At 60.6% G+C, this 16,282-nt stretch overlaps 1 protein-coding gene across 2 annotated transcripts in view; it reads left to right on the top strand.

Moving 5' to 3' along the window:
• Window positions 1–16,282, top strand: part of CUNH10orf76 (chromosome unknown C10orf76 homolog) — an 81,045-nt gene that overhangs the window by 25,381 nt on the left and 39,382 nt on the right. For both annotated transcript variants that reach the window (XM_019555567.1, XM_019555568.1), the window contains exons 14-19: window positions 2,942–3,043; window positions 5,619–5,677; window positions 8,081–8,146; window positions 8,839–8,908; window positions 10,020–10,080; window positions 11,816–11,904. In XM_019555567.1, the coding sequence (XP_019411112.1) occupies window positions 2,942–3,043; window positions 5,619–5,677; window positions 8,081–8,146; window positions 8,839–8,908; window positions 10,020–10,080; window positions 11,816–11,904 (447 nt within the window). The remainder of the gene's footprint in view (window positions 1–2,941; window positions 3,044–5,618; window positions 5,678–8,080; window positions 8,147–8,838; window positions 8,909–10,019; window positions 10,081–11,815; window positions 11,905–16,282) is intronic.

The raw sequence follows: 16,282 nt of genomic DNA, 5'->3' as shown, positions 1-16,282 counted from the left end.
AGATGAGCACCTTGCCGGGGTCATCTGACCCCGGTGCTCTTTCCTGCCAAGGCAGGGGGTCGGACTAGATGATCTACCTAGGTCCCTTCCAACTCTAGCTACTATGAAACTATGAAACTCAGGCTTCATTTTTAAACAGGCTGGGGGTCCTTTGCCTCAGCTGCTTCCATGCAGAGAGAGTTGCAGACCCCAGCGGTGAGAAGCCTCCTCGTTTCCTGCTGGCGTTTAATCAGAGCTGGTTGATCCCTGATTGTTTGTGCGCCAGTTTCATCTGATAGGGTCAGCAGCTCTTCCCCCTCCCCGGTGCTCGTTGGAATGACGGACTTCAGTCCTGTCCCCGCTCAACCCATCTCTCCCCTGGGTCAGCAAGCCAAGCTCTCTAAGTCTCTTCCCTCCCGGTCCCTGCTTTTCCCCTGATCCTTGGTGCCTTCCCCATTTCGGACCTGTCCTGCCTGGCTGTGGGTGCCCCTAATTGCAAGCTGCCATTCTGCAGCACTAGCGGAAAGTGCCCAAAAATCTTGGATCCCACTGACCTTTTCATGGCCATGGGGCATCAGGCAGCATCGGAGCTCCCTGCATGCCTGAGTCCAGGCCTCCAGTCCCGTGCCCTTCCTGGGCTCTGGGAAGGGGAAGAAGGGAAGCATCGGGATAATGACTGGTTAATAACTGACAGGCAAACACTTTGGGGCCATGGTGCCAGGGTCAGGTTGAGCGTCCTATGGAAATGCCCAGCCCTCGCTGTCCCCCGCTCAGTGCTCCTGCTGACTCTTGTCACCGGCAAGGTCTCATTAGATCCTATGGCAGCATGGTTTGAATAAACACGCCACACAGCTGCTTAGGGAGTATAAACCAAGTGTACCCTTTATTCATGCTGCTTGTTGGGGGATCAGATGGCTGGCAGCAGGGACGGTGCATGGTGAAACGCAGAGTCTCAGCACCATGGGGTTGGCAGGGAGCTGCGGGGTCGCATCCAGCCCAGCCCTGCCTGAGGCAGGAACAGCCCCGTCCAAACCAGCCCAGATAAACCCTGTGTCTGACCTCGGAGCCACGTGACAGTCACCCCTGACACAGCCCCAGGCATCGCCCCTGCTCCAGAAAACCAGGGGGGCCGCAGCTGCCAATGTCCTGCTGCTGCTGGGGGGTCACGGACGGTCCAGAGACCCCAGGCCCAGGCTGTGCCTCCACTGCAGAGGAATGCAAAATCCCCCAGTCCACACCAGTCTGACTGGGGGAGATCCCTTCCCGCTCCAGTGCAGCACGGGGCTGAGCCTGAGCACAGGGGCAAGACCCACCTGCCAGGACCCTGCGGAGTTGGTGTCAGCAGGAGCATTTGCACAGGCCAGCCTCATTCCCAGCCTGGTCTGCAGCACCCAGCGCCTCTGGAGGAGGATTAAACCCCTGACGTGGAGCAGAAAGAGGTGGGGGGGTCACCTAGCACAGCCCAGAAACTGGGGACACCTCATAGCAAAGCACGGGCATCGCTGCGCCTGGATCCTCCCCGAGCGTGTCTCTGTCCTACTCTTTAGAAGCACTGAGGGCAAATCCACTGCATTGCTCACATGTGGTCAGTCATGGTTGGTGCCAGGTGCTTTAGTATATGCTGATTGATGAACTTAGCTAATTACAGCCGCCTTGCATCTCCTCCCAGGTATGTGCCAGGCTCGGTTATTGTCCTACTCGTTTTTCTCACTGACCGTGGCAGGCTGGAGTGATTCCACCATCCTGGGATGTCCTTGATCCGATCCCAGATGCTCTCCTGCTTCCCACAGCACTTCTGCCTTGCAGACGTTAACCCGTGCTGCTCTTGGCCTGTCTTATGGCATGCAGCTGTGTGCCCATGCCATGTCCAGGAGAGGTTGGGCAGCTACTGGGCAGGGATGCTCTAGGTGCAGCAATGCCAGTGCTCTGCTGTGGGGTGTCCCAGCCCGTGGGCTGTGCTGGTTGCCCCCCCGCCCTTTCTGCTCCATGTGTTGGGGGGTTTAATCCTCCCCCAGAAGCGCTGGTGCTGCTGCAGCCTGGGCTGAGCCAACGCTCCTGCTGGCACCAACCCCGCAGGGTCCTGGCTGGAGGGTCTTACCCCTGCGCCGCACTGGGGCAGGAAGGGATTTCCCCCCTGCTCAGACTGGTGCGGAAGGTGGGGTTTTGCCTTCCTCTGCAGCGGGGGCACGGCCTGGGCCTGGGCGCTCTGCAGCATCCGTGACCCCCTTGGCAGCAGCAGGACATTGGTGGCCATGGCCCCCCTGTATCCTGGAAGCGGGGGTGATGCCTGGAGCTGCGTCAGGGCCAACTATGTTGTGCATCTCTGAGGTTAGACACGAGGTTTGTCTGGGCTGGTTTGGACGGGGCTGATCCTGTCTCAGGTACAGCTGGGACTGGACGTGACCCTGCAGGTCCCTGCCAGCCCCACTTCTCTGATCTGCCTCTGCTCCGCGGCAGCACATGTCCAGAGTGGCTGCTTTTGAGGCTCTATTTTTGGAGCCGCAGCTGGGGGCTCAGCAGAGGCTTTGCTGCTTGACCTGCCACGATCTTTGGTCACTGCTGCAGCTCTTGCTCGCTCCCTCCCTGCCTCATGCTGTTGCTGCTCTGCTCTGATTTCTCCCTCCACAGCTGCTGGGGATCTGGGTGCCCTGGAGCATGTGGGAGGGAGATGCAAATGCTTCTCCCAGGCTGCTTTGAGGGCTCATGGCTCAGCCTCGGCCGGGGCTCTGCTCTCCAAGGGAGGGCAATGCAAACATCTGCATTGCCCGTGTGTCGGTGGACGTTTGTTGGGCTGGCAGGTGCCGAGTAGAGTAGCAGGCTCATGGGCATGGGGGAACTGGGAGCGGAGCCATGGTGGGTGCTTGCTGGACCCCTTCCTGGAGCCTCACTCAAGCTCCCTGCAGAGCTGATACCCCTGCTGCAATGCACAGAGGGTGAATGCATCTCGTCTGCTCTGTTGCAGTGATGGGCTCCACGGAGCTGCCCCTGGATGCTGACGTGCAGACCAGCAACTTGCTGATAACCTTCCTCAAGTACAGCTCCATCGTCATGCAGGACACCAAAGGTAATGCCCCAGCTGGTGGCACGGAGCCCCGCTGAGGGGCAGTGCTAATGTGCCCAGTGCCTGTGCAGACAGAGCTGTATGCGCCCGGGTGTCTTATTGCTGGTTGGCAGCTCTGGAGGGCCGGGAGGCCTGGGGGTGGCAGCAGGTAGGCAATATGGAAGCGGGGAGGCTGTTGTGCAGAAAGGCTGGGGGGTCTCTGCATGTTTCCTTCTGGGAGGCATCACTAGACCCAGGTCCCAGCTCTGTGCTGGGGAGGGGGGGAGGCGGGGACTCCATGTGCTGGTGCAGGAGTTGGCATGCAGCGGTGCCAGGGAAGTTCCCACCGTGCTGGGTGGTGAGAGGCACATAGCTGGGGCAGGGCAGGCTGCAGCAGTTCCTACCGTGCCCAGCACCTTTTGGGTGCATGGTAATGCCATACCCCAGGCTTTGCCTTTCCCGGCATCTGCTCTTTTGGAGCCAGAAGCTCTCTAACGAGCTGCCGTCCTCATCTGCATGGAGCTGCATTTTCCCTGTGGTTGCACACGCCTAATCGGCGGTCGCACGAGGGACTATGTTCTCTTCCCGTGGTGCGAGAGCCCCAGACGGGCATTGTTGCGTGCCAGGGTTTCTGCCCAGGCCATAGCGGGCAGACCATCATAGTTGATGCTGCCATGGTGCCTTGTTGCAAAGCCCCAGGCGTGGCATAAAGCAGCATGAACCATGCTCCATCTCCAGAGGCCAGTGTTTTGGGCAAGCAGGAAATGAGGCTGCTACAGGCCAAGCCTCTGCTGAGACTCGTGTTGCTTTTGATGGCTTTTCAGTGGACCTGGATGGGCACTGGGGGTGTGGGAGCAGCCACGCTGGCTCTGCCCAGGCTCCAGCATCTGCCTCTACCAGGACCCAGCCTGGGTGGTTCTGAAGGAGTGGAGCCCCCATCATGGAGCAGATGCCCCTTGGCTGGTCCACAAAGCCTGGTCTCACTCCTTTTATCCTCCATGGTATAAAAGAAGACATTTAGTGCTGGCCTAGCAGTGCAAGTAGCTCCAGGGATAGCAGCAGCCTGGCTACGGAGAGCATCATTAAACCTTGTCCAGGCCTCCCCTGCTCACCTGGCACGGCCGAGGGCTGCTCCGGGACCCTTCCTGGGGTAGAGCTCGCCAGCTCTTTTTCCCCGTGGCAGAAATAGGCTTCGACCTCCATGCCTGCCGAGGGGGCTTGGGGTATTCCCTGCCTGTAATCAACGTTTGAGAAAGGACCTGCAGCCTCTGTAGCAGGAGGTGCTGCCCATGGGCAGAGTCCAATGGTGAGGACCAGCCTCAGGGGCCAGACCTGACGGTGGAAGATTTCCCATTGCTGGGCCCGCGTGTGGGCAGAAGCAGCAGTGCTGAGCGCAGCGCGCTCCCCGGGGAAGGGAGCAGCCCTGGGAGCTCCGGCAAGAGGAAGATAACGAGTCTCCGGTGGTTTGGTGCTCTCAGGGCTGGTGCTCCTGCTGGGCTGTCTTTCCTGCCTTGCAGCTTTCCAGCAGCCAGGCACTGTGACCCCCGGCTACCTTCCCCCTGCAACACACCTTCCCTGCAAACCACTCAATGCAGCGGGGCAGGATCTAGCCCTTCTGGTGCTTGGTTTCTCTTTAATGACTGCGTGCAGGCCCCAGTAACGAGCGCGCTGTCACCCTGCAGTCAGCATTGCCTGCGAGCTCGATGCGGTCTATTTTTATACCGTGCTGGGATCACAGAGCACGTCAGTCACTCGGGAGCGAGGGGGTTTCAAGAGGAGCAGGGAGGGGGGGAGGCAGCAGGCTTGTGCCTGGCAGCTGCCGCATGGACGGGGCGCGTTTCCCACATGTTGGCCTTTGTGAGGGGTGAGCTCCGCAGAGGCCTTGCAGGCATCGCTCTCAAGCAGGCACACACCTCTGTGGCAGGGCTGGTCGACATCCCCTGCCCTGGGCTGTCGGGCTGCTAAGCCAGTGATCCCCAAACTAGGGAGGAGAGCAGAGTATTTCAGGTGCCCTGAAAGGTGCTCACTGTCCCCTCCTCGCAGCTGTGTTTACCCTTCGCCAGGCTTTCCATTGGGTCTTCCAGGGCCGGCTGTGCCTGACGGGCATGGGGGAGCAACAAGCAGAGCAGCCGGAGAAACCCCTTTGGAGGCTGCCTTTGCAATCAGATGCAGCCAGGACGTTTCCCTTCCCAGCCTCTTGCTGGTGAGCAGGCTCTGGCTGTGCTGGGATCTGAACCTGGGACCAGGCTTCACTGCTTCTGTCACAGCTCTGCGGGCCACAGCAAGGGTTTTGGCCCTTGGGATGCAACAGAAAGACGGCTGTGTATGTGGGTGGGACCTGGCTGAGCTGGCAGGGTCAGGTCTTCGTTCTTCTTCCGGCTGGACTGGGGGGAGACAGAGAGGCCCCAGCTGCGAGAATGGGTCTGAGGGTGGCAGAAGCTTCCCGCCAACTTGGCAGGGTTTGGTGTTTGGGCTGCGCACTGGCTCTGGGGGGCAAGGCCAGGCCTAGCCCCTCGTCCCTGCAGGGGGTTGGGTCCGGGCCTTCGGTTCCCTGCGTCATTGCTTGGCCGCCAAGTCATGCGTTCCCTCTCCTTTGCAGACGAGCACCGGCTGTACAGCGGCAAGCTCTGCCTCATCATCCTGACCTGCATCGCCGAGGTAGGTGCGTGGCAGCCTGGCCCTGCCCGGGTACTGTGGCCCGGCTCCCCTCCCCTCTCACCACAGGGCAGGGGAGACCTGGAGGCATTAGTTCACCCTTCGTCAGCATGCCCGGGGCCCTTCCTGTAATCAGCAGCGAGAAGCCCGACACTTTCTCTCAGGGCTTTGGCCACTGCTGGGGTGGGGTTATGGGGGGGATCTCCAGCTTGTTCACCCTGTTCAGTGTGAGGTTTGGAGAGGGTCAAACTGGTCCGGACTGGGGGGTTTTGCCTTCCTCTGCAGTGGGGGTGCAGCCTGGGCCTGGGGTATCTGCAGTGCTCATGAACCCCCAGCAGTAGCAGGACATTGGTGGCTGCAGCCCTCCTGTATCCCAGAGGCAGGGGCAACATAGGGGCCTGTGTTGTGTTGGACTTGGGGTCCGTCTGGGCTGGTTTGGACAGGGCTGATCCTGCCTTGGGCTGGATGTGACCCCATAGCTCCCTGCCTGCCCTGCAGCTCTGGGATTTCCATGATTTCTATGATGCTTCAGGCACTTGCATGAGCAGGACAGGGCTGGCACCCAGCTCAGCACTGCTCTTGAAAAGCCAGGATGTCAAAGAAGGGTCTGCAGGCTGGACTGGGCTCATGAAGCCCTGTTATCTGACCCCTGGGTCTCGACCTGACTGCACACCACATGCCCCAGCTCCAGCCCCAGCCCTGCATGTCGGCTCCAGGACCAGACCAGACCACACCAGGCTCATAGACCACCCCACACCCTGGAGCCGGTGCATGGGGCTGGGCCCACATGGGCAGCTCACCTAGCACCTTGCACCAGCCCCAGGGTGTCTGAATTAGATGTGCTCTCCTGCAGCTCAGGCCAGAGCAGAGAAACCCACCCGGAGCTGACCGTGGGCTCTGCAGCTAGGCCATCCCCATCTGGCCCCGCCCCGGCCCCTTAGATAGGCTCGATGGGCCGGCCAGTTGGCTGAGAAGCCCAGGTTTGCAGTTTGTTTGCCTGGAAGCAAAGGCCTCTTATTGCAGGCAACACGGGCAGTCCTGTGCCTCCTGCATGGGCCATAAACCATCATCCCCAAGCACCGCGTTAGAGCAGAGTCTCTTGTGGCTCTGTTAGAAATGCTGCCCATTAGCTGTCTTCAGCCCGGGGCTCTCGAAGGGCAGGGAGGCACTGGCAGAGAAGAAATACTGCTGGCTGGTGGCAGTGGGCGTTCGACCCTGGGTGCTATGGGGAGAGTGGATTTATGGCAGCTCTTGGCCACAGAGCACGGTGAGATTTAGTGCCAATGCTGGAATGGGATTTGCTCGAGCCACCCGCTTGCTGCCTGTGGTGCAGTATCTTCACAGAGTCATCTTAGAGTCCCGGCACCGCGGGGCAGGCAGGGAGCTGCAGGGCCGCATCCAGTCCAGCCCTGCCTGAGACGGGATCAGCCCCATTCAAACCCCCCCAGACAAACCCTGTGTGTGACCTCGAAACCACACGACACAGCTGCCCCTGACACAGCCCCAGGCATTGCCCCTGCCCCTGGGATACAGGGGGCCACGGCCGTCAATGTCCTGCTGTTGCTGGCGGGTCACAGACGCTGCAGAGAGCCCAGGCCAGGCCATGTCCCTGCTGCAGAGGGACCAGTCCAGACCAGTCTGAGCAGGAGGGAAACCCCTTCCTGCCCCATTGCAGTGTTGGGCTGAGCTGAGCGCGGGGGCGAGACCCTCCAACCCAGACCCTGTGGGGTGGGTGCCAGCAGGAGCATTGGCTCAGCCCAGCCCCATCCCCAGCCTGGGCTGCAGCAGCACCAGCGCGTCTGAGGGAAGATTAAATCCCCTGACACCTGGAGCAGAGATGTGAGGGGCATTGAAACCCTTTCATAAACCTCATGCTGTCTAGGGGCTGAAGCCTGGGCCCAGCAGGATGTCCCTGTGCCTCCTCCAGCGGGTGTCCAAACTCCCACTGCTTCTAGTAGCCGAGCCCAGAGAGCGATGGGACCCAGATTACTGACCAAACCCTGGGGACACAGGCCTCTGCTCAGGAAGGGCTGCGTGGGGCTGGGGGTCCTGAGGCTGGCGGCTGAATGAGGCAGTGGGGAACGAACCCACATTTTCCATGGGGCAGGGCAGCTGTTGAACCCATCGCTGGATGACCAGGCCCATCTCGCCCGGTCTCCTACATCATGTGGAGGCTGGAAGGGAGAGTGAGTGGGTCTGAGCAGGGTTTTTCCCTCAGGGAAATCTCCCTCCTTGGAGGTTTTCAGAGCCACCCCCTGGCTAAGCTGGGTTAGGTGGGCAGGGGGCTGATCCGGGATCCATGCGCTGAGCATTTGCCAGGCACACCTGTCCCTTGGGGTCGGGTAAGAGCGGCTGGTGGCAGTCGGCGCTGCATGTTTCTCACCTCTCCCCTTGCCCTCTCTGCAGGATCAGTACGCCAATGCCTTCCTGCATGATGACAACATGAATTTCCGAGTGAACCTCCACCGGATGGTGAGTCTCTCTTGGACAGGCCCCTGAGGGGCCTCTGTGCTTGAGGTGGGGAGCACCAAGGTTTGAGGTCCTCACCCACCTGGGTGTTGTGTCCTGCACGCCAGCTGGGGGGTGCCCACGAGAAGCTTTGCAAGGAGTGCTGCTGGTGCCTTGTTCCCTTGAGAGGGAGACGCGTACCCACATGCCCTTGTTGGCTTGCTCCAGGAGCTGAGCTGGCAGTGGCCTGGAGCCTGGCTCCAGGAGAGAACATGCCATACAGCCTGGCTGGTTGGGGAGCCTCCTGCTTCAGCAGCTCCTTGGGGAGTGCTGAGTCTGGTGTTGTCTTGGCCTGCGCTGGTCACTGTGTCCTGGGCTCAATCCCCAGCTTGGTCAGGAGCCCATTAACAGAAGGGGGAGGCATCCCATTGGGTCTGCCACCCCACCACTGGACCCTGCTCCTGACAGACAGGGGGAATCTTCCTCCTTGGAGGTTTTCAGAGGCAATGCTAGGCTGAGCTGGGCTGGGATAGCTAGGGAGGGCCGCACCCGGGGCAGGGGCTGGGCTGGCAGAGATGCCCCTAGGGCCATGCCAGCTGCAGAGAGTGGTCCAGGGGGCAGTGGAGGCAACAGCAAGACCCCAGGCAGTCACGTCCTCATGGAAAGCAGATGGGGATGCTTGCTGACCCCTCTCCCTGCCCCACGTGTGTTCACAGCCAATGCGGCACAGGAAGAAAGCAGCCGACAAGAACCTCCCGTGTCGTCCCCTGGTGTGCGCGGTGCTGGGTGAGTAGTGCCGGGGCTGAGGCTCCCTGGGTTGGTCTCAGGCCTGCTGCGAGCGGGGCAGAGCAGTGCGCTTCTGGGACAGCTCAGGGTTGCAAAGACGTGGCTTCTTCCCGGAGAGTGCATGGTGGTGGGGAAGGGACCTGTTTGGTGCCCTGTCTGCTGGGGTCCGGCTAATGCAGCATGCGTGACCCCAGGCTGGACAGCAGCCCATGGGGGAGGACCTGGGAGTCTTGGTATATCGCAGACCCAAGGCGAATGCATCAATACAAGCATCAGGTGCAAGATGTGGGAGGTGATCGTGCCTCTGCTCATCATGGGTCGGGCTTCATCTAAAGCAGGGAAGGTGGGCTCTCCATCGCTGGAGAGGTTCAAGAAGAGGCTGGATGGGGGTGCGATCTAGGTGCAGTGATGCCCGTGCTCTGCTATGGGGATCTCCCAGGCTTCTAGGCTCTGCTGGTCGCCACATGGGGCTGGGGAGGAGCCCCCTGCCACCACCTCGTCTCCCGCACGTGTCTGCGACACACGTCACTGAGCTGGGCCTGTTGCTCGCTCTTCTGTGAATACCCTGAGCGGGACTCCAGCTGCCAGCTGAGCCCCCAGAGCCTGAGCCTCAGGCAAGCGACTTAGTCACTGCAGAAACAAGGCTGCTGCTGCCTTGCTCCTGCTGCCTTGCTCCCGCGTTGTTGCTATAAATATGCGGAGGGCCCTGCACGGTACATCTCCAGAAACAAAGCTCTCCGGCACACATTGCCCCTGGTGAAAGCCTCTCTCAGGGCATCGTTCTTCCTGGAATTTTCCATCAGCAGCACCATGAAACCCGAGGGCCTTTCTGTGCCTCACAGTCAGCCACATGGGTTTTTTTTTACTGAGGGATCCTGAGGGTTGGGAGAGGCCTGGGGAGGGCACATGCCACAGAGCCAGCACTGCACAGATGCCACCCATGGGGCTCCCAAGAGCTGCTCCTTCTCCCAAGGAGCCGCGGGCAGTCTAAGCTCAAGAGCTGGGTCATTTGTCTTGTGGGGAGGGGTTGCATGGGCTGCACTGGGGATTGCTGGCTGCAGCCACAGCTGGTTTGATGGTCACTGTGTTCTCTTCTTCCCTCCCCTCTCAGATCTGATGGTGGAGTTCATCGTGACGCACATGATGAAGGAGTTTCCCATGGATCTCTACGTGTAAGTGCTGGGGCAGCTCCAGCCTCCGTGTGTAGAGACGGGGCCGTTCTAGTTCCACCACTCCCCTCCCTTGCCCAGGATACTGCTTTTGGGGTGGGGAGCGAGGGGAATTACCAGGCTTCCCACAACCCCTGCGCTTGCCGTGTTCAGTGACCAGAAAGAAAATGATTTCTGCCCTCCCAGGGAGCTCTCCTCGTCTGCCTGATTGAGCACTGAGAACATGGCAGCAGGGAGGCATTTCACCCACCATCATTGTCACAGGCCCCTGAGCGAAACCCCAAGCTGGGAGCAGTTAGCCGGCTGCCAGTCCCTCTCTCCACTTGAACTCCAGTCCCTGGGGAGTTGTGCCAGCAGAGAGCTGCAGTATTGTCCAGGGGCTGCGGCTCCAGGCGTGATCTTGACCCAGCTCCTGTCCATGTCCCAAGACCAGTGGGCTAGTGTGGCCCCATGCTGGCTTGGTGCGCATTGGGCGTTTTTTGTGGCTGGGACAGGCATCGCAGAGCAGCAGCAAAGCCCTGGAAGATGATGCCTGTGCGGGCTGCACTGGACTCCCCACCGCCGGAGCAAGCAAAGCTCATTGCTTGCAGCTCCGTGCACATCGGCAGTCGTTCTCATCACCATTATGGCATTGGGAGCAGCCTGGGAAGGGACAGCAGTGCAGGAGAGATGCGGTAGCCAGGGTGAAGGGGAAAGCACTTTACATAGTGCAGCAAGGGAACATACTGGGGCTGCTGTTGGCACATGCTGGTTGCCATCAGTTCGGGCACATTTACGCAGCCCCCACGTTCAGCTCCTGCCAGAGCCGGACCTGCTGCAGACAGTCGCTGCAGACGGCGGCGAGGCCGTACACACATAAGCCCCTGTGTTGCTGCCAGTGACACTGGGGACAGCTGGAGGGGGTGCCTGTTAACCAGGGCTGGTCAGGCTGCTTTGACCCAGGGCTGGCTGCCAGCGGGGCCTGCTGACCGAGCCAGCCCAGCTAGTCAGGGTTCCTGAAGCAGCGTCCCCTGGGGACATGGCCCCTGCAGCTTCGGCTTTCAGAGTAAGGAGGCAAATTGGGTTTGGTTCAGCTCTAGAAGTCCCTTGCTCTTGCCCTGGGGCCCCGTGCTGCATGGCGGTTGTGCTCAGAGGTGCATGTGCTTTCCCACGGTTCCCGCTGGCTGCATGAGGAGCTCTGCCTTGACCCAGCCTGGTCTCGTGGCCGAGCAAGCACAGGGCTGTGCACAGGTACTGGACACAGGCCTCGTCTGTCACCCCGGGCCACCGCCCTCAGCTCCGGGGTGCTCCCAACTTGTCCTGTGGACTGTGGCCAGAGTAGGCTCAGGTCCTTTCCCCCCTCCTCTGCTGGTGAGTCCAACAGTGGCCCAGCAGCCAGGTGCCACATTCAGCTGCTTTAAACTGATCCTGCCCCAGCCGGGACTTGCAGCCGCAAGGGTCTCCAAGGGCAGCCAGTCTGGCCTGTGGATGTGTGGTGGGCCTGCCCAGAGCTGAGACTGTTGACAAGCCGGTTGCAGGTGGGTCTCTTGTTCGTGAGCATTTCCCAGAGAGCTGTGTGTGCGTATGCACATGCGGACAAGCACTGGAGCCCTCCCTGAGAGGCATGCCTTGTGCCATGATACCCCCAGCACACGTGAGAGTGCTGCTACTGTGTGAGGCCTCCTTTTGCCTCGCCAGGGCTTTGACCTCACCATCCAGATGCGATGCGTATTGACCTGGCCTCTCTCTCCCCCTCCAGGCGCTGCATCCAGATCGTGCACAAGCTGCTGTGCTACCAGAAGAAATGCCGAGTCCGGCTGCACTACACGTGGCGGGAGCTGTGGTCAGGTACCTCCCCTTCTCCCACCCCTGCCCCACGCACCTGGGGGCTGCTGCTCCCATGCCAGGGTCCCAGGTCAGGTGCAAACGCTTGCAGCTGCACACAGCCAGTTCTCAGGAAGGGCTTTGCTTGGATTTCATGGCTGCTGCAGGTGAATTTTGGCCTCCTCTGCAGCGCTCTGGGCTTGTCTCGGATCCCTTAGCATCGTGGTGCCTGGTCCTAATCACCATGGTAGCGAGTGTCATCAGCCCTGATTGGGGCCCTGGAGGAATGGGCTTTCTGCCTTCAGGCGCTGAGAAAAGGGGAGGGCTTTTTGGCGCTTCAAGGAGGGCTGGCAGTGCTAGACGGGGACCCAGCGGGTCCCGGGAGCCCAAGCCATAGGGCAATGTCTCGGCCAGGAGGCAGCATGGAGGCATCTGCACAGGCTGCAGGCAGAGCTCCCTCCCCCTGAGCAAGCCCGGAGGCTCCCCGCACCCCCCCAGCCCCCAGGCCTGGTTTTGCAGCTATCAGTACAAGCGGCTCCATGGTTGAATGGTCTCGCTGGCAGGAACGGCGCCAAGCTTAAGCTGTCCCTTTCTTTGTGTCCTTCCCCCCTGCCGGGGGAGCCGGGGGGGGGGGGAGGTCCTGGGAGGCTGCTGCTGCTCTTGCTAATTAGCTAGTGTTTGTACAGGGTTTAGTAATGTAAAGCACTTTAGAAGAGCAGGAAATGCTGCTCAGGCTGGGGGGGAGCACTGGGGGAGGGGTGTGCAGGCACGTGTGTGCCATGCGTGGTGCCGTCGGGAGCACACTCGGGTTGGGCGTCCATCCTCTGGGCAGAGCTGGAGGGCATCTGGTGCTTCCCCTGTAGCATCGCTGTGCTTCTAGGAAGTGTGTGCTGCCAAGAGGACCTGCCCCGGCCACCCCGGGCTGACAGGCGTGTCCTGGCTGGGCCCGTGTCTGTCTCACGACTGGTTCTGACTCTGGGACCTGCTGCACTGTTAGGTTTCTAGCCCCTTTTTGAGCCACTGTTTGCTCTCCCCTGGCTCTGGGACAAATGCAGGGGTGTCCTCCCAGCTACTGTGCCCCTGACAGACAGCACCCAGGCAGGGTGCAGGGACTTCTGAGACCAGCTCCGCAGGGTCCTGTCTGGAGGGTCTTGCCGCAGCACTCAGGCTCAGCCCCACACCGCACTGGGGTGGGAAGGGATTTCCCCCCTGCTCAGACTGGTTGCACTGGGGGGTTTTGCTTTCCTCTGCAGTGGAGGCACAGCCTGGGCCTGGGCTGTCTGCAGCACCCATGACCCCCCTGGCAGCAGCAGGACGTTGGTGGCCACAGCCCCCCTGTATCCTAGGGCTGGGGTCGGGGCAATGCCTGGGGCTGTGTCAGGGGTGACTGTGTCGTGCTGCTCCAAGGTCGGACGCAGGGTTTGATGGGGCTGATCCTGCTTCAGGCAGGGCCAGACTGGATGTGACCCCACAGCTCCCTGCCAGCCCCACGGCTCCGGGACTCTGTGGTTGCTTTGTGAGCACTGTGAGCAGAACGGTTGTTGCTGGAGCCCAGCTGTCACCAGAGCCCGGCCATCGATGTGCCCTTGTCCAAAGCAGAGAGGCCGAGCGGCTGTGGAAGAGGGGCTGCTCTCTCTCGGAGAGGAGGTCTCACCCTCCTCCTGCATGACATTACCGTGGGGCTGTCGGCATATGGCCATTTCCCCCATTTCTCCCGTGACCGGTATTCGGTGTGCCCTGTGCCTTGGGGAGGAGCAACTGCCCCCACCCAGCTCTGGTACATGCAGCGTGTGCACTCAGGATCACAGGGTCAGAGTTGCAGTGTCTGCCAGCAAATGGTGGCTTGTGTACTGGGAGCCCACTAACACGGGGGTCCACTTGTACCCCCCTTGTGTCAGCATCCCAGAGCCGCGGGGCACGCAGGGAGCTGTGGAGTCGCATCCAATCCCAACCTGGCCTGATGCAGGATCAGCCCCGTCCAAACCAGCCGAGACAAACCCCATGCCCAACGTCGGAGCCACACAACACAGTCGCCCCGACAGCCCCAGGCATCACCCCTGCCCCTGGGACGCTGCAGAAAGCCCAGGCCAGGCCATGCCCCCACTGCAGAGGAAGGCAAAACCCCCCCAGTCCAAACCAGTCTAAGCAGGGGGGAAATCCCTTCCTGCCGCAGTGGGGTTGAGCTTGAGCACAGGGGCAAGACCCTCCAGCTAGGACCCTGCAGGAGCATTGGCACAGCCCAGCCCCAGCCCCATCCCCAGCCCGGGCTGCAGCAGCAACAGCACCTTTAGGGAAGGATTAAACACCCCTGACACATGCAGCAGAAAGGGAGGTGTGGGGGGCAACCAGCACAGCCTAGAAGCCTGGGACACCCCACAGCAGAGCGCAGGCATTGCTGCACATAGAGCATCCCCCACTGGTGTCTGTCCAGCCTCTCCTTGAACCCTGCAGTGATGGAGGGTCCCCCTTCCCTGGTGTCTCTCCCATGGCCTCCCGGCTCTGATAGGGAAGATCTCCAATCTAAACCTGCTTTGCTGCAACTTCCAGCTATGGCTCAATGTCCTGCTCTGCAGCAAGAAAGTACTGCTTCTCCCATGGCTCCACCACTCGCTCCTCTCCTGCGTCCGGGGACGCCTGGCCTCCCTGCAAAGGGAGAGGACCGTGCGGCGAGCCCAAAAGGATGGAGACCGGCAGCTGGCAGTTCAGTCCGTTCATCACTGATCCTGCTTCAGGCAGGGCTTGGACTGGAAGTGACCTCTGGGGGGTCCCTGCCAGTCCTACAGCTCCAGGATGCTATGACACGGCAGGCCTTCAAGGATTCCCAGACTATGGCCTGGCCCCTCTCGAGTGCCTTTCCCACAAACTGAGCGTGGCCAGCTCCTTCCCTTGCGGTGAAAGGCAGATGAGTCTGGAGGAGGCAGAGCAGGGGGCCTGTTGACGAGAGATCAGGGCTGCATTATCCTCATGCAGTGAAGCCCGGTGGTTGCAGTTGGCATCTGTACATTTGCGGGGTGCGAGGAACCCTGTCGGCCCCTGAAATGCAGGGAAAAACCCAGTCTTGACCGCCTTTGGGCTGGAGGCATTGGGAGGTTTCCAGTCAGAGGGGCCTGGAGCAGCCTCCAACACAGGACTGATCTGATGATGGAGCCTGGTGCTTTTCTGCTGAGCACAATCCAGGGAGCCCCGACTCGGGGTCCCAGGTCCTGTGCCCCCACGTGCAAAACCACCGCATGTCCTCGCACAGGGGACTCCTGTCCAAGCACGAGGCCCGCGGAGAGGGCAGTGAGGGGAAGTCCAGGCAGTGCCTTCAGGTCCCTGCTTCCCTGGGACCCCCCTAAACTGGGAGGGTCAGGGGTTGCCTGTGCTGGTGGGGAAGGCCTATTAATTAGTTGGAGCAGGTTGTAAGTAGTGGGCAGGGGGCAGAGCTGCAGGGCTCTGCAGGGTGGTGCTGTGCAGGCACGTACAGCGATGCCAGAAGGGCCTTCTTGTGACTCACCGAAGCCTCGTCTAGAAAATACCTTGTTTCTCCAGCACCTCCCACCCGGGCGCTAGTGACAGCCTCTTGCTGGGGGCTGCCGAGAGCAGAGCCCTTCCTCCCAGTTGCTATGGCTCGCGGGAAGGGGCAGCCGCGTGCCCGGCCGACGAGGGGCTGCGCATCCCCATGTAATTACAAGCTTAAATCATTCCTCAAAATCTTTCATAGCGATGCCGCAGCAATTCATTAGGGTAGCTGACGGCAGAGCAGAGCTTAACGAATCAGCTCTGCTGTCAGGCAGCAGCCGGCGGCGGGTCCCAGGTTACTGTCAGATAAGCGTCCGGTTTCTCTTCTTTTAGCGCACTTCGTTTGACAGCTGCCGAACTCCACGCTGCAGCCAGTGCCCTTAAAATATGCATCCCCGGTCGCTGTTCCAGCACCCAGCACCTTGGGTTTTCTCATTTCGGTACCTCTAGGGATAGACCGAGCTTTGGCCAAGATTGCCCAATCTGTCTTGTCCTTGGTTTCTCTATGAGCCCAGTGTGCCCTTGTTGCCAAGAAGGAGAACGGCATCCAGGGTTGCCTTGGTAGGAGCATTACCAGCAGATGGAGGGCAGTGATTCTTCCCCTCTATTCAGCACTGGGGAGGCCACATCTGGAGTCCTGTGTCCAGCTGTGAGCCCCCACGACAAACGATGTGGACAAGTTGGACAGAGTCCAGCGAGGGCAACAAAAATGGTTTGGGGCCGGGGGACATGACTGGTGAGGAGAGGCTGAGGGAACTGATTTGAGTCTGCAGAAGAGAAGACCAAGGGGGATTTGGTAACAGCACGGTTTCATTAGGGGCAGTCATGTCAGACCAACCTGATTGCCTTTTATGATCAGGTCACAAAGGCAATGGATGCAGGTGTTGCCGTGGACGTAGTC

The sequence above is a fragment of the Crocodylus porosus genome, unplaced genomic scaffold (assembly GCF_001723895.1).
Source record: "Crocodylus porosus isolate Cpor-Errol unplaced genomic scaffold, CroPor_comp1, whole genome shotgun sequence".
Taxonomy (NCBI): Eukaryota; Metazoa; Chordata; order Crocodylia; family Crocodylidae; genus Crocodylus; species Crocodylus porosus.
Note: the sequence above shows the minus strand (reverse complement) of the source record. Positions and strands in the feature narration are given on the sequence as shown.